Source organism: Ciconia boyciana, chromosome 5 (assembly GCF_034638445.1).
Source record: "Ciconia boyciana chromosome 5, ASM3463844v1, whole genome shotgun sequence".
Taxonomy (NCBI): Eukaryota; Metazoa; Chordata; class Aves; order Ciconiiformes; family Ciconiidae; genus Ciconia; species Ciconia boyciana.
Window position 1 is genome coordinate 82364748 of NC_132938.1, and position 21229 is coordinate 82385976.

The 21229-nt window shown below is 46.3% G+C and overlaps 1 protein-coding gene across 8 annotated transcripts in view; it reads right to left on the reverse strand.

The window, feature by feature from the left end:
* Positions 1-21229, reverse strand: part of ALPK1 (alpha kinase 1) — a 63125-nt gene that overhangs the window by 25630 nt on the left and 16266 nt on the right. For all 8 annotated transcript variants that reach the window (XM_072862963.1, XM_072862958.1, XM_072862961.1 and 5 more), the window contains exons 3-4: positions 11594-11826; positions 6644-6798 (exon numbers count right to left, since the gene is read on the reverse strand). In XM_072862963.1, the coding sequence (XP_072719064.1) occupies positions 6644-6798; positions 11594-11714 (276 nt within the window). In that variant the 5' untranslated portion in view covers positions 11715-11826. The remainder of the gene's footprint in view (positions 1-6643; positions 6799-11593; positions 11827-21229) is intronic.

The window sequence follows — 21229 nt, forward strand, 5'->3', positions numbered from 1 at the left end:
AAAGAATTTCTAATTCTGTGCACAGGGCAGGAGTTTCAGTGGCACGTACTTCCAGGTGCTTCAGTTCTCTCCCAAGAGCTGTTCCTAGTTAGCACTTCACTGAACCCTAACAAATTGCCCAGTTTTCTTTCCTCCTGCGTTCATCCCCTGTCAGATTAAACACAGAGGCACAACACCAATGGATTCGGCTGAAGTCTTTCACCCTTTTACCCCACGCGCTGTTAGCAAAGCCTGTCTTTCCAAGAGACCAAAGCTGCTGTCACCACACGGGACTTCTCTATCAATCTCTGCCTTTCAGCTGGCAATCAGAGCCCACTCGACAAATAACAAGGAATTAAGCCTCCTACCACCTCTGTGATGGGCAGAAGAAAGCATGTCCGTGAGGTGCAGATGGATATGCTTGAAACACGGGACAGTCAAGTCACACGGTAAATAGCTGCAGACTGAGGAATAAGAAGCTCCTGGGTACTTTCCTCTCTGCTCAGAGCAGCGGAGAACCCCATTTAATGGCTTGAGCTTCTGAAGCTGTTAATTAGCTCAAGTTATTCATCCTGAAGGCAATGGAGAGTTGGGTGTTTATTCATTGGGAGCAGCATCAGGTCCATTATTAGCAGCTCAAAACACCACAGAATGGGTCAGCTTTTTACAACCGACCACATCTTGCTTCACCAACTGAGAAAGTACTAGAGCAAGAATAACACCGGCTTTTCTCAACAGCCCCCTCTTTTTTGCAATGTAACTTGCCACTGATTTCATTTTACTCCTATTGGGATGTTCCACGTGCTGCTCTCGGCTTCCGCTCTCTAACCGAGGGCCATTGCTGTTTGCAGGAAGCAGAGCTCCAGCAGACCGGTGCCCGGAGAGTCCCGCTGGCAGGACGGAGAGGGCCTCCCACAGCCCATCGACACAAAGCAGAGCAGGCACCATCCCTGACCAAGCTGCTGTTGGCACGTAGCTCTCCGCGCTGGGCAGCGGTAACGAAGGGAGCGCACCTACCCATGGGGGCAAGTGGGAGAACCATCTGTGTGATGAACTTGAGCGGTCTCAGGAGGGAGGAAAGCAGCAGGCGGCTCGGGCTGCTGAACAGCAGCATTTTGGGGCGAGGACAGAAGCAGAACCCTTTCAAGTGCCGAGGAAGCTCCTTGAGGCGGAGTTCCTGGGGGTCTCATGTATCTGACAAGGCAGCAGGGATTTGGGGGACCGCAGTCATCTGCGGAAGTGCCTGTTTGTAATTATTACCAAGGATAGGTGCAACAATCATTTTGTGGTCCTGACCTGTCCTGCTGTGCTCAAGCTCTAGACTATTTATAAACTATTGTGGTGATTCCCTGTGGTACATTAAAATACTGTGTTGAAGGGGATATTTTAATACTTAAAAACAGCTAAGTGCCAGTGACAGGACCCCCCCCGAGAGGGCGGCATCAAGACCATTATAATCAGCTAAAAATCCAAGAGTCTCTTTCCTAAATCTGTGTCCTCAAAACATCAATCCATTTGAGAAGTAGTCTTATTTGGAAGGAAAACGCAACATAGCAATCTCAGTAAAACAACATTTGAAGTCTTTTCCAGGGAGGAAATACTTCACGAAGCTGCATCTGAGAAGAGGAAATCCTACCCATGAGCAAAGTGAGCTGACAGCCCTACGGGTACCCAGGACCAGACTTCCCATTTTTTTTATTTCGTGCTCCACATAAATTCTGCTGTAGTTTCCCCACATAGGCAGCAGAAGACTGAGTGCTTTGCAGCATTGCACAATGCATCAGGGCGGTCACCCCAGGCAGCTGAAGCTCTCCTGCCTGCACCTGATCTCTGATACTTTCAATTTACAAAGCGTCAGGGATTGCGCAGCGTAAGGGAGGCTGAGGTGCCACGGACTCCCTCCCGGTCTGAAATCAGCCCACAGCTCTCCCTTATGTCACTCTCTGTTTCACTGGGATCACCCAAAAAGAGCTCTTATAAGGCAGGTAGCAAAAGGTCAGCTGGAACAACCAAGATCCCAGGGCTACGATTTAGGGCTTTAATTCTCCTGTTACCACACCAACAGTTAGAAGGAGGAGAAAACTAAATCCTCAGCCCCCTCTTTAGTTCTTTTTCAAAGGCTCCCAGCTCTTAAGTGCCACACACACCCCCCTAAGGGTAGTTAGGGCATGTCCCTCAAAGTGATTTCCCTAACGGGGATCCATCAGCACGTAATTAGCCAAGGCCTATGCAAGGGCTGCGGGGCCTTATTTTCTACTCTTTTCAATATTCCCATTAACTCCCATGAGATTCTGCGCCAGCAGGGCCAGGATCCGTGCTCCCCCATCCACGGCAGGGAGCACGGGGTCAGCCTGCACAGCTCCCTACAGTGGGTGCAGAGGGACCTGCAGGAGCCCTGCTCTTGGGGGCTTTTCCTTTTGTATTTGCACTGTACCTTACCCCAGCAGATCTCGGTCCGTGGCTGAAGGCCTGAGCCTGGATGCAGGAACTACTGATATGTATGATAAAAATGAAGTAAAGCCCCACATAATTACAAATGTTTGCAAACGGGCTCCTATCTTGCAAAAAAGTAATTAAAATATTAATATAGCATGAATCATCCCACAAGAGAACTACTTGTGTGCACAGAGTTGTCCTTCAGTGAAACACACAAGAGGGTTTGTGGGATCAAAGCCTACGTGTACATGGGCATGTTGCCCTCTATTGGTTGATCACTGAGCATAAGGCTATTTCCATCCCTTGGGATAGCGAAGATCTGCAGGAAGGGTAACCCCTGGCAGCACCCCTTTTGGATCTGCAGCCCCAATCTGAACCCCCCAGCGCATGTGGTATTTAGAGAGAAAAAGTAATCCCTCCTTATTTATACTTGTCAGCAAGGATGCTGTTACCATTCTGATTTTGCTTTGATTTGTTAAAAACAAAAACCCCAGTGCTTTCCAGTTTTTGCTTTGGATACAGATGTTGGTTATCACTCTTCAAGCCTTAGTGCAGATTCCCACCAAAGGGGTGTTCAGGCTGAGACAGGGGCTGCAGAATGGGCTTGGTTTGCTAGCCGATGGCAGCTGACAGGGAGGCTCTCTTAAAACCTGCTAGGAAAATGTGGAAAACAGTATGTTAAGCTTGTTGAACTGGGGTGGCCTTTGTATTGGTTGGTGAATCCCCGGCAGGGAAAGTTAAAAAAAAAAAAAAAAAAACCAAACCAAAAAACCCCACCTTCTATAAGATGCAAAGATTTTGTAAAACCAGAAGTGCTGGTTTGCCTCAAGGATTACAGTAAATCTGCTGCCTTGAAATCCCTAGGGAGGTTCAGTAATTTCATATACTGGAGAGAGGGGGAGGAAAAAAAGAAAGGTTTGCATACATTGCCAAAATCTGCCCTGAGCCCTGCTCTGGCAGCAGCATGGCTCCCATTGAACTGAGACTGCAGCGAGAGCGCGCCAAGGAAAGCCTGGCTTGCTGCTACCCCCTGTCCCCCCAAGCTGGTTTTGCTGTGCCTTCCTACTGCTTCAGCCAGCGTGCAGAAGCAACGAGCATCCCACAGCAAAGGCAAAGAAGAGCACTTTAAAAGGCTGCAGGTGCAGGTGGCTTCGCCTTCTTGATGTGTCAAACTAGCATGCAGCCGCCAGCAACGGGTATCCCACTTTTTAAAGTGCAACACTAAGGCAAACCCTTGAAGCCAAAGCCTAATCCGCTTACTCACTGTGCTGGTCTCATGGAGCTTTTCAGCCTACTTGCAGAGTAAAACATCCTTATGGTGAGCCCTGGTAGCCAGCTCTGCCTCCTCGTAACACCACCAGTGTGTTATGGTAATGAAGTGCCTTTCATTCGTGGATCTCAAAGCACTTTTTAAATGTAATGAATTACGGTTTATGAGCTTATTCTAAGCATGGCAAATTAAAATAAACAGAGATGAAAAATTTTAAAGGTTTGTCTGAACAATAAATCGACAAAGACTTATTTTTTTTTTTCCTCCAGGGAATTAAATTATCCTTCTGTCCCTCATGCCAAAAAAAAAAAAAAAGAAAAAAGTTGCTCAGACTTTTATCTTTCCTCATCACACTGTAATCACTTCTCTTCAGCCTCATTTCCCCCCCAGCTTTTTATTCAAAGAACTGAAGCAGCCTTTGCTCTGCCTTGAAATTTTACTTAAAAAAAAAAAGGGGGGCGGTGGGGAAGGAATGGATGAAGGGGAAAAAAAATCCCTTTTCCTGACTAATACTAATAATACAGGTCAAAATGTCAGTCTATCTACAATTAAATGGAAAACAAAAAAGGTTTTCCCTTTTTCCCATGGTACAATGGCACTGGAATATAAATTACCGATGAAGATGAAATAATACTTCAAAGCACATGGGGAAAGGCAGCACAACGTTTACAAAGTATTTTCAACCGCAGGATGAAACATTGAAGACAACGGTAACCAATGGACTTCAGGGGGTGTCGGTGAATAGTCTAAAACTAGCATGCGGTAGGATTTTAGGTCCCTATAGTCTATGACCCCATGATATGCTTTGTTTAACAAGGGCAGCTGCAGTTATCAACAGATGTTTCAGCAATAAATAATTGGTATCATCTCAGAAAAGATCCATCTACCTGGGGAGAGGGCATAATGCTGCAAACACTGCTCCACTATTACAGCCACATTAATCTCCCATCTAGCCAGGTCTCTCAGGGAGTTTACTGCAGGTGTTTATCCTGGGAGAGAGCAGACAAACGCTCCAAAGTTAGAGAGCTGCGTGAGGATTGTAAAGGAGGTCAACCTCCGCCATAAATTTCTGTCTAAGGCCACACACACCAAAGAGAAAAAGAAAATAAATATCCAAAGAAGCAGGCGCTCTCCACCCCCCCCCCGCCCCAGCAAATTCAGGATCCCTACAACGTGGGATGCTGGCAAGAGGATGCTGGGGCTGATACCTCCCAGCCCTGCTCTTGGCTTTTCTGAGCTTCTCATTGCTCAGTGCTATTCATTGTCATCCTCGAACAAAACCTGCTGGTCTTACTTGGGCAGTGCTCTCTCTGAAGCAGGTGAAATCTCTTAGCCACCTTGGAGTTAACAGCAGTTTTACAGCTGGGATTTCAGCAGGGCCAGACCTCCCTGACCCAAACCCCAGATTTTCAGGCCGGACTGCCCCTTCCCATGAGGAATGGGACCATGTTGGCTTCAGACACGCACCACAGTAAGCAAGAAAACCCCCAAAACCTCACAAACCTCATCTTTACTTTATGTCTCTCCTGCCAAAGGGATACTCATTAGCCCAGATATTACGTTTACCATTGAAAGGGGAGTCCTCTTTTTTGCTACAAGTCATGTCTGCTACAAGTCATGTCTGACACGCCTCTGAGAAAATCAGAAAAGCAATCCACAGTTCTTGCCGCTTTCTAATCTTTAAGATCAAACTCATCACCTTACAGGATGGGATCCCCAAGTACCATTTGGATCCTGCAACTCCGTACACAGCCAAGTATCTTTACTCACAGGAGAAGTCACATTAAATTCTTGCCTTTCCTGCCTAGATTTTGGCCATCTTTGATCCTCAAACAGATCCTGTCAAGTAATTTTCTTGAAAAAAGAAAAGCAGGTGATGAATTGTGCAAGCCCTACTGAAGTGAGTAATCCTCATTGCCTCCTAGCAGTGCTGAATTAAAGAAGGCGCAGCATTCTTTTCAAATTCATGGGTTTTTTAAAACTTTACGTAAACATTTGGCATTGTAGTTTTATTATCGTGCCAGTTCTTCAGGGAAGAGGTAAAAAGTTACCTTAGTGGAAACAGAAACAGAACTGCCCTGTGAAACCAGAGGAATGGACAAAGCAAGTGCCCAAACTAGCGTGGGCTGAGCATGAAAGTGAGCAGAAACAGCATAAATGCAGTCAAAGTCATTGCTGTGTGTTTCAGTGAATGAGGTGGTTGTTCTGCAAGGTGCTCGAGGCATGGACAATCCATAGGGATACCTCTGGGATCACTTCTAGACAAGGCAGAGCCAGCGCCCTCCGCTCTGCAATGTCTTTGTCATTACTATCTAGGCACTTTTTTCCTTGCACAACAGCAGCCAAACGCCTGGACACACTCAAAACTTTATCTCTTGAATCCGTTTTATCTTCCCTGCACTGGCAGAGCACATAAAACTGCAGGTACCAGCAAGACCTCAAACCAACAGCCTTGCGTGGTGTTGCATGCCCATCTGCCGGGAGCTGTGTAGCCAACAGAGCAGAATTCTAACCTCGAGGCAGAGCCCCCACTGATCTCACAACCTTGGCTTGCTTGCAGTAGCAGCAGAGGGCAGAACTTTCCCTTGGAAGGTGCAGCAGTGACATGGAGATGAGCTGTCTCACAAGGAGGAGGAAACCATGATTCACACATGTTGCTTCATAGCAACTTTAATGAAAAAAAACAGAAACTATACGTAGCTTGTCGGTCCCTCTCTTGTCTGAGGACCAAAACAAATAAAAGTCACACCGCTACGTTGGCCCTTTAGCCTTTGTGAGCAGCCCCATCCCAACACAGACTCACTCACCTCTGCTTGCCAAGCAGTTCCTCACCTGCTGCTGCTTCCATGCAGAAAAACAAGCCCCTGAACCCACAGGTGATACTACCTACCAGGGCTCTGCGTACCCTCAAGCACCTCAGTGGGACATTTTATGCAACAGGTGTGTTGAAGTTCATACCAGCAAATCAGGGAGCCTCACGCTGATCATATCTTGCAAGTTTGTTTTGTCTTCTGGGCCGAGGTCTTGTTTGTATTGCCACTTCTCTGGCACAAAGGGCCACTTCATTTCCTTTGCCTCCTCCAGAAGGGTCCTCAAGTCCTCGGGAAGCAAAGCTGAAAAGGTCAAAGAGCAGGTAAAGATATTGCAGTGGGTTCAGCCGCAACACTTACGACAGAGCACCTACCCTGCAAAAAGCATACCCCCCTCCCTCTTGGACCATCTCCCAGTTGCCACCAGCTCTTAGCTCCTACCACCAGCCTCATCAGGAGGGAACATGAGCTTGCCTGTCATCCGTTACCCTTGGCTGCTCTGCCCTCCAGGTAAATGGGAGCCATCAGCCATTAAAAAGGCTTTTAGCAGGAAGTCATGCCGGGGCTGGTGGCTGGCTGGGCGTGAAGAGCTGCTCCAAGAGAGACAGGAGGAAACCTGTTCCCCGGTGTGAGGAGAGGACTCCTGGCAGAGCAAATGGGGCCAACAGCACAGAAGACCTGTCCCCTTTGCTCAGGGCTTGCTGGTGACAGTGGCAGAGGCAGCTTGAAAAGCCACATCCAAACTGGGAGATAAACCCGGACCATATAAAGCAATTAGACAAAGATCTACAGGGATATAATGAATAACAAGCATACGCTCTTGAGAATAATTATTTGACTGATAATTCAGTAAAAAAAAAGTGGTTGGCCTGAGTTACTCAACCTGCTCTCAAAGCAGTAGCCGTAGACTACGGGACACACTTTCCCTCAGCACAAGAGAGCTCACTGCTATAGCAAGACAAAATGGTTTAAGCCATGTGCCTGGGAACAACTATTAACATGGCAGTGCCCACAGATGCGTGGCAGATACCAGCTGAAGCCTTGCTATGAGATTCCTTGTTTGAAGCTGATGCATCTTCTTTGAAGCTGGCTTAGCCAAGTAATTCACACTAGCTGAGGAGATGGCCTGAGTTTCTCTATTTCTCTTGCAGTTTGCAACACAAGTTAAAAAAAAGTTAAGAGGAGAAAGTGCCCTTGGTCCAGGCATGCTCCTACCCAGGCACGGCCAGCACAGAGCCGCACGGACACGCCAGTCCTCACGCCTTTCACCCGAGGGTTTCCAAACCCTACCCAAAGCACAGCTTCCCTCCCAACTGGAAAGGCCAAGCACAAAGGAGTCAAAAGACAGATTTTTATTTTTTTTTGGATGAGGGCAAAGTACTCCCAGCTCCCACACCCAGCCCCTGATCCTCCAGCAAAGTGCCAGAGCTCGCAAGGCAAGAGCGTAGTTTGGCCCATGCCCACACCCTGTTCCCTCTCTGGGCTGGCCCTTCGCCTCCCATATAACCATCAGCTTCGGCTGGATCTCCATCTCGACCCAGCTAAGGATGCAACTGCTAATAGGAGCACACAGCCAGAGATCTGGGCTTGGATTTGTCCCTTCCTTTCAGCTGCAGCCCATGTTTTAATTTTCCTTGAAACAGGGGTGAAGCTGCAGCCTGAGTGTGCTGTGCTAACCACGGGCTGGGCAGACTCTCTGGCCAATAAAAGTGGATTAACAAGGATTATTGACCAGACGGGGTTAATGGTGATCATCAGCTGCAGATCTAGCCCCTTCTGGCCATTAATCCCCAGAAAAAGCCCTGCTCAGAGACCATCATTGCTTTAACGAGGCAATGCAATAAATGTATTACTACATATTTTTAATCAGACCTTTACGGATGACTGTAGAAAATGCACTACATTAAAAGTCTGTTTCATGCTCATAGTCCAGTGCATTCACCAGTACATTTTTCCTAGGAAAAAGTGGGAAGTCGGGTATTTAGGACCCTTTTTCCAAAAAGTCACCTTTAAAAAGATATCACTTTTTCCAACCCACGTTTTCTCACTTGTTGCTGCAGCTCTGGATGCGCTTCCCATTATACATCCCAGCTTCACGCGCAGCCACGTGTCCCTGCCCTTCTGAAGCGGTGTCTGGAAGGGCTCAGCCCTCCACGCCGTGGTAAGGTGGCCAAGCGGCAGAGCTGGGGGGGGGAGGAGGTCATGCTCCCACCCTCACACCTCTCACTGCAAAATCAGTGCAGGAGCAGGGATACCCATCTCAACACAAGGAATGTAAAATGACAGACAGAGGGCTTTATCCCCCCATGTAGAAGGGGGAAGACTGAGCTTCCCAAAATCTTTTCCAAAGGAAGATGCGAGGTGCCTGAAGGCAGTCACAGCAAGCACGTATTTCCCCATATGATCCCACAGGACTGATATTTTGGGGAGGGATCTAGAGAAAGACAAATAGGATGCTTACATGGACAGCCTTTCTGTCTCCTCTACCTTCTTCTTCTGTCTTTCCCACATGAACTCACACTTACTTCAGTAACACGAAAACAGGAAAAAATAGAGTCAGCAACTATGAAAATAATCAGTGGGATAACATGGACATTGGTATTCTCTCTAAAGCATAGAGGTATCACTGCTGTCCTCTTGTTCCTGTTTTCCATGTTATCCTTAATTAAACCTTAATCCCCCTCCTACTTGATGCACTAAAGAACAAAGAATACAGCCAAATTCTTTAATACTGAACTTTGATTTTTAAAGAGGCATCCTCAGCCGTCACTACTGCTGAGCTGGTTAGAAAAGGAAACCCGGGTAACATTTTCAGAAGGATTTGGTAATCTAGGAGCCTTCAGTCATCTTTGGGGTTGGACATTTGTGTAAGCCTAGCAAGATACTGCTTCGAGCCTTGCTGTGACGTCTAGTTGTCACCGCATGGAAATAAACACAATTAGCATGGTAATGACAATAAAATGATCTTGTATCGCAAGAACATCCACTACAATCACACCAACCAGTTGGGGAGCTCATGTGAACAGTCCTGCAGCTTTTCAGCTAAAATCCAACTCCCAGGACAAGAGTTTACTCTTGTAACAGATAGCTGTTCTCACCGCAGGCAATATAAATTCATTAATTAACGAAGGTTGAACTGGCACAGAAGTTGACTGGAATGATTTCTAGCCTAAAAAGAAAGAAAAAAGCAACCCAGACCCATCTAACACCCGTTCTGCCCCCTCAACTAAAGCAAGGGAAGGATGCGCTCCTCCTCTTCCCCCACCATTTACATGTATTTGTCTTTCACTTCCTCCTGAGCCTGGTCTGAGAAAGCTGGGGTGAACAAAGGCAGCCCCAGGAGGAGAGGGGGGCAAAGAAACCCCCTCCGTTTCTGCGCTGGGAGGGTCCCCCCGAAGCCGAGAGCCGTCAACCTGCGAGGGCCTGCCTTCCGCGGGCAGAGAGCCCCAGCAGTTATTAATGTCGCTGTCACCGTCCCGCTGCTGGGTATTTTTCTTTCAGCTGATGGGAACACGGACCTCGGAAAAGCCTGAGCATCACTTCAGGCTCTGATCGCCCATTTCCTGAAGCAGTTTACCTGAAGGACCATGTCTAATCGAGTGATTATAAGGGCACTGATTTACCTTATCTGGAACTAAACTGATTATTTCTCATACTTTGTGGTATTTAATAGGAGAAAAGGAGGGAGGAGGATGAGGGAAAAAAGCACTACCTGATTAGGAGTTCAAGAGCCTATTCTAAGGACCCCTAATAAAACTTAAAAGAATTTGTGATGAGGAAACAAAGTACCCTTTGTTGAAAACAAAAAAAGAAGAGAAAAATCTTCTAGTATCCATAACAGAAACCTATACGCCACCCTCCACCGCAAACAGACTTAGGTGGTTAAGATAAAGGCAGCTGACCTCCCAGCAAGAACAAGGATGGTTGGAAAAACATATCCTCAACGGCTCTCCGCTCCGAGACAAACAAAGGATTTTAAAGATCAAATTAACGTTATGGCCGAGTCATTCATGCAAAGCAAAACTAAACATTATTAACACTAAACTGGAAAACGGACAGTACTGCAGATGTGTCATGCAAAGCAAAACCTGCACGTAGATTTTCTGTGGTTTTTTGCTAATGCCTTTGTTTTTCCCCCCAGAAATTCAACCTTCATCCTTTACTATATTCTTCCGTACTTGCTGAAGTTATTTCTCTGCGTGGCAGAAAGAAGTACATAACCTCACTACCCTTTACCGAAAAGGTGTAATTCAAACAAGTTCAGCAATTAAAACGTGGCTTTTATTTAATGAATAAAAAAGCTGTGGCAATGAAGTTATGCAGCCCTCTGAAAGTCTGAACCTAGAGAAAACTGAACCGAGTGTATTACATCCTTTCATGATTGACATGAACTGGATTTCCACTGGAATTAAGAAATAATAATAATAATTTTTTTTTTTTTAACAAAGCACTCTCAAAGCACCACGGCAATACCAAAATAAATGCTGGTTTCCAACAGGTAATGCTGGCATTAAAACAAATGAAGAACCCTTCTATTACAGCTCTCGCTAAATACTGCTTCCTCTCCCCATTATTTATTCCAGCCATTAGCCGGCATGGATTTTCCTTTCAAGAGGGATATTGCAAGTTTTTTTCTTTGGACACCACTTATAGAGGTCACACACATTTTACAAGATAAAGATTCAGGCAATGAGCTCTTTAATATATTAGGAGAAGCTGACAAACAGAAAAGGCCCTCCCCCAGTTCCTATGAAAGGAAAGGAAATATGTGCCCTTATTCAGAAGTTGCATCCTTTTTTTCTTTCTTTTTTTTTTAATAACTGAAATTTATGTGCATCAGCAAACTTTTGGGCATTGTTCTTCCCAAACTAAACTGTTCCTTACAGCCTCATGTTTACTGAAGCCTAAAATTAGAACTGACAGCAATTCATTGCAACAAAGTGGACTTCTTTCCCTGCCTGCCTGTAGCCTGCATCCCATTCATGGCCTCGAAATCCAGGCATCTCTTGACACTCATCTGCCAGGAGAAGAAAAATAGGGCAGGACTGAGGACCGGCGGCTGCTGCCGTGGTCCTGCCGCCTCTCCTGGGGACCTCACCTTGGCACCGCCGGTATTCTCGCTCATCTTCCTCGCCCGTGTCAGCCTCTGCTGACAGGAGCGTGTCCAGAGCTCGCTTGCACTCCTGCAGCAGCATGGCCACGGCGTTTTGATTATTCATGAAGGCTGATCCCACTCGGCTGTGAATTGGGTGTCCCCGGGTGCACGGTGATCAATTACTTAAGAGAAGACACGGATTCTAAATGAAAAGGATCCCTTCAAGGCTGAGGTACCTGGCGAACAAAGGAGGGGGAAAATGATTAACTAAAGTATCATCAATTATCTGAAAGGCTCAAGCAGGGAGAAATAATAGAGGAAATACATGAAAATACATGACAGCCTCGGATGACTTTATTAGAGGAGTGCGTGAAATTACTGCAGGGTCTCGGTGACAAACTGTGCGAGGCGAACATCTCCGAGGTGCCAAGGAGAAAGGACAGGCTCTTCAATGGAACTGTGAAACCCCAAGCAGGGAAGTGACTAGCCAGGCTGTGCCGAAGCCCTTTGCACCTGGGAGGCTCAGGCTGTCGCACACTGTTAGCCAGGATTGAATGGCAGAGCCATGCGCTCTGAACTCGCAGAGGATGCTGCATGCGATTACCAGACCACGGGCGTCTCCTTTACCCTGGGGCACAGGAGCACATTGGTCTCTCACCTCCTCTCACGCTATTCCTGCTCCTGCCACGTAACACGGCGTCCTACAACGGTTTGGTTGAGGTAGTGCAGCAAAAACTGTCTTTGAAGGAGCCTGCCGGAATGAAAAGTCTTTTTGCTGATGCTACAGCATGCTGCAGGAGCTCACCTAGCACAAAGCCACAGGCCCGCAGGAGTTGATCACAGCTTTACCAGCTCTGTGACAGACAGAAAGGACTGGGGCTTTCGACCATGTTATCAAACACACACAAGGCTTGTTTTTGTCACAGCCGGGTCTCCCACAGTCAGACCAACTCTCAGACCTCTGCCTCCCCACGTTGCACACCTCGTGCCCCCACCCTCAAAAGCGCTCCTGGCACCAGCGCTGGCGGGGTGCTGCTGAGCATCCTTCGGGGCAGGGGCCAGGGGCACCCACAAGCACCCGCGGCTCAGGGCTGAGGAGATCAGCTGGTAGCAGCCAGGCGCAGGCTCTGGATATCTGTAGGGCAACTCACAGGTGATGTGCAGGGTACCAATGCCAAATCTTTTCCGGTTACTAGAGTAATTCTAGGGGGAAGTCCCTAGTAGCAGAGGTCTGCCAGCGTCTGCTTGGACTGCTTCTATCCAAGGCTGACTCTCTGTACATTCACCCGGCTGTCTGGCCTGCCGTAACTTTCCCACTGCAAGTCCTTCAGGTGCTTATGACATTGCCTATGGCGGCGCAGAAAAAAACCCATCATTTCCATCCCAGGTATCTGGCTCTGCATCTGCCAAAACAGTCGAGCAGCTTTCAAAAATGAAGCATGAAAGAAATACTTTGGGGGTTTTTTCCACCAATTTGGTGATGGTCTCGCTTAGAAAACTACTCCCATAGTTTGAAGCAACGTAGTCAGAAACAGCCTCTATGAAAACATTTCTAAAATTGGGGAAACAGTAAGGCTATGAAGGAGGAAGGGGAGTGCGAAGGAACACACATACAGGCACAGTTTGCTCTGCTGACTAGAAATGATTTACATTTTAGCAGCTAAATTTCCAGACAGTTTTTTCCCCTTCTGTTGCAGCTCTGGGATCGCTGGATCCCAGAACTGGTGGCAGATAGCCTGTGCTCTCAACGGCACCAAGTAAGAGCAAGCTGCCAGATTGAAAAGCAGAGGGCAAAAGAGATGCACTCATGCGAAAGCAGAGAGGATCAGAGAGCCTGCCGTGGAAGGGCAGGTGGAGCAGGGCAAAAGATGGGATTCATCAGCAAAGAGCCTGGAGGCAGAAGCTAGTCAGTGGGGCTGTGACTGACTCTGCAGACAAATGTCAGAGAAAGAAGAAATTAAAAAGGTAGCCGTAAAAGGGAGACTGAGGACAGGAGCACAGGCACATAAGAGCAACTGGAGAGCAGGGTGGACAAGCAAAAGATCAGCTAGATGCAGAGCCATGGATAAAAACTTAGGCAAGACTAACACTGTTAAACGCTCAACATTTCCTAGCATCTGAGGCTTGGCTTTGTGATCGCAGTGGTGTTTTGCTGGCGTCAGTTCTTTCTGTGCAACCCACACCGCGGAGGACCTCGACAGGGCTTCCTTCTGCTCCAGCTGCACTCCGGAGCACGGCACAAGAAGGTCCTGGCACAGTATTCAACCAGCTGCAAAAGCAGACTGTAGTCTTCATGTTTTGGAGGGTACAAAACATCCTCTAGTAAGAATCAGAATCACAGAATAGAATCATAGAATATCTCCAATTGGAAGGGACCCCTAAGGATCATCGAGTCCAACTCCCTACGTAGGGAGTCTCAAGAGTACAGTGTCAGTCTGAGATACAGAGGAGCTAGCTTCAGTTCTTAGGTCTGCTGTTGATGTTGGTGATGTCGAGTCACATACGCTGTGCCTCGTTTCTCCTTCCACTGTCACACACACGAGAGAGGAACAGAGATGCCAGCTGAGAGCGGGCCTGTTTGCTGGGCTACTCAATGGACAGCTAGAAACCTCAGGTGCTGTGAAGTCAAGTTTGTCAGTGTCTGCGAGATGTCTACCGTATGAACGAATACAAAGCCCATATAGTGAAAAAGTGCCCTGAGGAACAGCACAGGTTTCATTGCTGTGTTTGTGACTCTCAGGCAATCAACTCTGTGCTCAGAAAGCTGTTAAAAAAGAGCCTGTCCTTTCTCCCTGACACCTCGGAGATGTTTGCCTCCACCAGGAAAAACAATCAACTAAAATATACAATACAGGTCAGAGTTCTTATTACGAGAGCAGGTTAAAGTCTGCACTCAGGTTCAGTTCCCATCCCTGCAACCAAACATTGAGGTGGGATTTCTGCCGCTTTCCCTCCCTTCATAGCTCTGCCCAAGTTGATATTTCTACCTTCCTTTTCTCCAATTGCTTTTGTATTATAAATGCCTTCCTGGGAGGGGATTTAGAGGTGTTTTCAGGTGCACATACAGGTATCAACACAATCCAAGAATAGAACTCCTAAGCATGGTAAAGTTAAAAGAAAGCCATAATTGCAGAATTTATAGCTGAAGGCCTCTCGTAGTGCATCTCTCCCCGTCCTGGTACAGGACATTAAGAAACAAAGCAGAAGGAAAACCCAGAAAGGGTTCTCCAACTTTTTAAGCTCCAAGTAAGAGCGAGCAGGGCCACCCCACGCACGGCACTGTCCTGCAGGGTTTGAGCCAGATGAGCATACCTGGGTGCTGGGATCGCCTCCCTCATGGCAAAGGGATGGACCAGGCACAGGGCCCATTTAAGGGCTCCCGTAAGGAGCGAAAGGAGACGGGGCCAGAGACAGGGCTGGAGACACAGCTACGGCGTGGTCCAAAGTCCACCCAGGAGACGGGGCTGAACTATCTGTCACTGACAAAGATCATTCTAAAAAAAGACCACGACACTGATGGGATTTCCTGACAGCGCAAGGTCCTAGTCCACATCCTAGTGCACAAAGCTCCCCTCTCCCTAAGCACCTCCAAGTGGGCGAGGACAGACATCTGAACCTGTGACAACACCCAGAAAGCAGACTCTTGGGAAAAGCAGAGTCCTCTCCTCCTACCCTGCCAGGTCTAGAAAAGCTGATACAGTTGCTGGGTATCCATCAGGGAAAAGAAAAGCAGCCCCCTCTGCTATAATCACAGTAACACACCTATGCTAGCGTTGCTTGCTCTGTTAACTGCACTGACATCTGCTAATTGATTTATCTGATTACCCAGCCCTGTGGGAACGAGCGTGTGGCTGTCCCATGAGTACCTCCCAGGTTGGGATGAAGCATCCCTGCCATCTGGCCCTGACTCCATTCCTTTGTGTAATTGATTTCTCAAAAATCTCGTTTTCTAGGGAGTCCTCTCTAGTAGCCGCCGAGCGCATATACACATATCTCAGATCCGCTGTGAGCATCAGTCCGAGTGAGCGGAGGAGACTGCTTCAAGAGCATGCAGAAACATGTTGGAGACAGCCTGCGTTCGACTGCCACCTCATAGCCCTGGTAAATATATGGTCATAAACACAATTTTCTGTGAAGATGTACTAAAGCAAACAAGTGCTGGGATACTTGCCTTTACAAAAAATAACATAGCATTAAGAGCATCCAAGGGAGCTTACAGACATGCTCCAACTTCTCTATCTATGTTGCAGTCCAGAGCCCAAAATTAGTCTTTTAAACCCAGCCTGTGGAAAGGCTGGAGGGCTGCAGTGCTGCAGCCTGGAAGATCACATTGGGTCTTTACTGTAAGCAGGAGGGCCCGGTGGCTTTGTGAGCCACACAGGCTGCGAGTCTCACAAAGAACTGATGGGGCTTAGCGGGGAAGCTTAAATTAGTGTAGAAGTACAGCACTCAGCTTCCTAGAATTGTAAAGATTTAACTCACCGGGAAACTGCCAGATCTATAGCAGTGATACATGAATGTCAGCATGTGAGAAATTTTTCTTCAAGTACATTTTTCCAAAGAACTGAATAAACAGCAAGGACGCTTAGAGTCATAAATAATGATTTACAGCAGCAGTGACAACAAAGTGCTGGAACCATACAGAAAAGCGCAATAAACTGTACATTAGTACTCAGAAGGAAGATAGCCTTTTGAGACCCATCACTAGGGGCAATGACTCGCATCATAAAATCAGCTTAAAATGCACCAAAGAGCTTTAAACTATAGCAGCATCCTTTACACAGATGCCACTTTGTAAGTTGTGTTTTGTGACAGCTGTAGCATTGAATGACAGCTGGGATGTGAAAATAACCAAGCACGCAGCTTACGGACCTGGGGCAAATGCAGGACCTGAGACTAAAGCCAAACAGCAGAACCAGCAAAAACTTCTAGAGGCCTTTAGAACCCTCTCAATGCTTACTAATTAGCTTTCTTAAGTACTGTTAAAACCTAACAAACAATACTTTAAGGAGACTACAGTTTTGAAGTGATAAAAATTGCAGCTTGATATGCTGCAAAACTGTATAGACAAAAATGCTTCCTAAGGACGCACTAACATGCTGTAGCTACCACTTTCAAAACACATAATAAAAACAATTGTGCATCAGATTGAGAACTTAAGCATTTTTTGGTAACAGGAAAGTTCCTTCACTCCAGCTTTGGGCACAGAGTGTTTTTAAATGGTTGATGTAATTGTTAGACGCTTGAAAACAGAAATGATGAAAAAAAATCTGTGCCATTTCTGGTTGGAGCCTGGATTAAAATAACTGCTTTCATCAAATACGATGAAAAAAAAATTACAAACATCTCAGGGGATGAGAAAGTATATTTCTGTGTTTGCCCTCTAATCGGAGCAGGGGTTCAGCACAAGAGGGAGGGAGGGAGGGAGGAATTGGGTGGGCTACAGTGAAATGATCTCTTTAATAAGAAATGGGCCATACTGTGACATTTCAGAGCCCTTGGGCTAGAAGACCAAAAGATCTGTCAAGAGAAAGGAATTTTAAGTTCTACTGTGGATAGAAGGAAGCCTGGGAGTCAATCTAGCTAGTTGAAGACCGCAATTAGCTTTGGAGGCTTTAAGAAAAAGAAGATGTAATTGCCGCATTCAAACTTCAAATGCGGCAAGCATAACAAGCATCGGTTTCTCAGACAACATCATTTGGGAAATTTTCCACAGCATTACGGTCCTGAAACACAAATTAGAGATCACCAGACCTTTTCTCTCTGCAAATATATTATCCTAATTTTCATCTTATTCAGACTATCCTCCAGTTCCAGGGAGACTAATGAAGAGGAAGCAAAGACCTGATGAGTTCCATGTGGAGACTACGTTTATGGATTAATCCCAACAGGGAGCAAATAAACCTTATTCCCAGAGCTCTCGGATGGGACTCGACACAATCAATCGAGGAATGGATAGTTATTTATGACTGAGGCTGTTTTGACTTTCAAATAAACATTTTAATTATTTTAAGTGCTACACTGGAAGTTAGAATCTGAGCCCTGTTTTCATTTTGATGCCTTGCTCTCCTCCCTCCTAATCCCAAACCACGCCGGTCATTATGATACCGTGCAAATGATACTGATTTTCATGCCTATAACATTTGAAAGTGTTTGCCAAGGTAAAATCCACCGGCCAGACAAACTAGGGAAAAGGAAGGAGGAAAAAGGAGAAGGATCCCTCTGAGCAGAGCCGGTATAAATGAAAGGAACACCCTCAAACTACACTGGGCCTAAAGAAGCAGAGGTGCCTAACTCTGAAACCCCCTTGTAATCTTGTTGGCTCAGCCTGATCTATCTTGGCGTGATACTTTTCTCTGCCTGCTCTTACGAGCAATTTTCATAACCAGACTACTTAAGAGTGTTTAACAGCTATTTTTCAATTCAAGTATCTGGACCACTACACTTCTAGCTTTTCCCTCTGGTCTAATTCAACAGGCTTTCCCGTACACTTTACCCATGCCAACACCACGTGGCAGGCCAGCACTTTTCGTGCGTGCTGGCGTAGGAATCCTTGCCTCTGACTCTGAAATCCAGTTTCCTTGTTCCAATCAAGTAATTAACTGCCCAACACGAAGACTGCACACAGCAGCTCGTGGTGTACCATGGCCTATCTACACGGAGCTTCACTAAGGTCAGTGAAGCTACACTAATTTTTGAGGGAGCTTTTTAAGCTGGTATAGTCTCTTGCTAAATGAGGAGGACGGGGTGAAATCATGACTCAGAGGCAGTGCTGGATCTGCTCTAGCTGCACCCCCTCCTGCAGCTGATCGAGTTATGGTCTCATCTTCACTCCATATTATGATATTTTGTCTCCCCTTGTTTTCTGTAGGGAAACTGAAAAAATTGCAAAAGATTGTCCCTAGAACAGCGATTGAACATTGACGCTGGTATTTTTTCCTTCAGCAGGTAACAGGGAGCATGCACGTCGTACGGCACCCTCAGCTGCTCTCCCTCCTGTGGATTTGCAGACAAGCCTTCTGGAGTGCTTCCCATTACATGTGTCAAAAATAACAGGCTCAACTTTATTTTCAGATTTGGCAGCTTGAGGGAAAAAAAAAAACAGAAAAAGAAAACACGCTTACAGCAATTTAGCAAAGGTTTCAGTGATGATCATCTTCCACAGAAAGCAAATTCAGTTTCCTGACTATTTCAATGCACACATGCTTGTGTCTTCCTAGAGCATTTACCTTTCTTTTCAGTATGCAGAGGCTTTGCCACATGAAAGAGAAAAGATGGTTTAAAAAAAAAATCGATTTGCTAGGGGCTTTATTTATTTATTTAGTTTACTTCTCTGGCTTAAAGATTAGATGTTTTCTTTTGGTAAAGCTGGATATACCAACTGGCATTGGCTGTATTAAAATAAGGAAGAACCTCAATCAAAAAGCCTCTCCTAAGGCAAGCTTTCTTGTTAATATGCACCAACATGAAAGGCTTTCTTTTCATCCTATACAACTACAGTGTGTGTAAATTGCAGGGGGCTCATTGGCATAAATCTTGGCTGTGACCTCTGAGGTAAACTGGATTTACATTACTTTCTGACAAGAATTAAATGAAGGCCTTGTGGATATATGAACAGCCTTCTAGACTGCAACAGATGGGCATGAATGTGCTCCCTAGGCAAACTATCAGTGACATCTGTGTCCTCCAAATTCTGGTGGTCTCAGCCAATTAGCAGGCAAAAGGAAAAAGAAAAAAAAAGCCAGCCTCTGCACAGCTACCCCAGCCAGAGCTGAAGCAGAAGTGCTTCTGTTTAGAAATGGGATCAAGAACAGCCTCCAGCAGCAAGGAGGTGGTTAGCCAGCTGGGTATAATACGGAGGTAACATTACAGAAAAAGCTGAAGTAATTAGGTAGAAGAGATATTAATATTAATACAGAACAAATCCCAGCCTCAGCTAGGCCTGCATAAGGCTAGTGTAATGGGCTACCGCAATGGATTTACACTGCTATAGCAAAGAACAGAGTTTTGTCAGTCCTAAAAAGCAGAGAAGGGGTCTGAAAAGCCCGGTGCCTGGCACAGCTAAGGCAGGCATTGCAAAAGCCCAGCTCTTGGTCCATAGTCAAACCTCCACCACATCCCGCTCTCCCTGCAGCAGCGTGAACCAAGCACCTGAAGAGAAACTGCCCGTGCAGACCTGCACTTAGGAATCATAGAATATCTCGAGTTGGACAGGACCCATAAGGATCATCAAGTCCAACTCCGAGCGTGCCTCCTCGGGTGGATGGGGTCGGGTAAGCAACATACTCAACGGCCGCTGCACCTGCCTGCTCCAAAGCTGAGCTTAGTGCTTTGTGGAAGAGCATTTAAGTTGCAAACAGACCAGGAAAAGAGCTTTTCTGGTTTTGTTTGTTAGAATGAGATTTCGGATTTCTTAGTGCAGCATAGACACACAACAGAGCTTCAGTAAAACGGTTACTCCTATTAAAAAGAAAAAGGAGCTCCAGAGCTTGACTTCAAAGCTACCGTTAATCAGAGAAGGTCATTTGCCAGCACTTTTGTAAGAGCAGTCAGGGTGTAGGGTCTCAGGGGGGTGGCAAGTGGGGGGGCCGATCACCCACAGAAAGCTGTAGAAGCCAAAACCACACAGCAACTGCCCACCGCATGGAACTGGCAGAAGGGGGTACCAGAGAGTCAAAACTGATCACCAAACTACACAAGCTCCAGTTTGCTAAACGCTCGCTGCCCGAGGTCCATGTTTTTAGGCCGTTCAATTATACCAGAGGAGCGATCAAGACAAATATAAAACGTGCAATAAGTCATTCCTTATGAAACATATTCTCTGTCTCGCAGTTTTTAACCGAGCTCTACCCCCAGCCACACATCCCTCCCACAGCAGGAGCAGGCAGGACCTCTGGCTAAAACCAGATCTGCGCCGGAGCCGGCGCTGGGTGCCGAACAAAAGCACCTGTTGTTTTACCCTGGTCATGACTTTTCAGCGAGGCCATTTGGGCGCTTTCCCCTCACCATTGCTATCTCATGTAGTACTAGGGGATGCAAAAAAGGGAATAATTGAGGGGCAGATCAATAAATTAAAAAGTTCTAAAAAAAAAAAAAAAAAGACATAATGAATTTGGTACAGCACATATTTTTAGATCAAAGATGCCTTTGAAGTGACAAACCCTTAATCCATAAACTACTGAAGCACTTCCTTTCTCTCCCAAACTACTTGTTGTCAAATAAAATGGAAGTTAAGGAAATTATCTTTATCTGAAAATGGCCAAAAGAAGCCATCACCTAATGACAGCCTTGTCAAAATGACAATTGGGGAAATTGTTAGGAAGGGGAGGCCTGACGACTGGAGGAATAAGCTTGCTGTTTGCTCTAATCTGGTCAGGCAGGCCCCACACAATTCCAGTCAGCTTGCTGTGTGAAACAGCTAAGTCTTTGTCAATGCGAGCAGGGGCTGGAAAGACTTCTCTTTCATGAATATGTATCACCACCCTCCACGTCTACAGAAAAAAACCCCTTCCAAACAGCAAAATAAAAAAAAAACCCTATCCACCACCATAAATAAATCCCAGAACAAAATCCTAAGATATGGAGCTGTGCAGAAAGAAAAAACTACTAAGTAATGAAAGCGCACGTTTTGGAAATGGA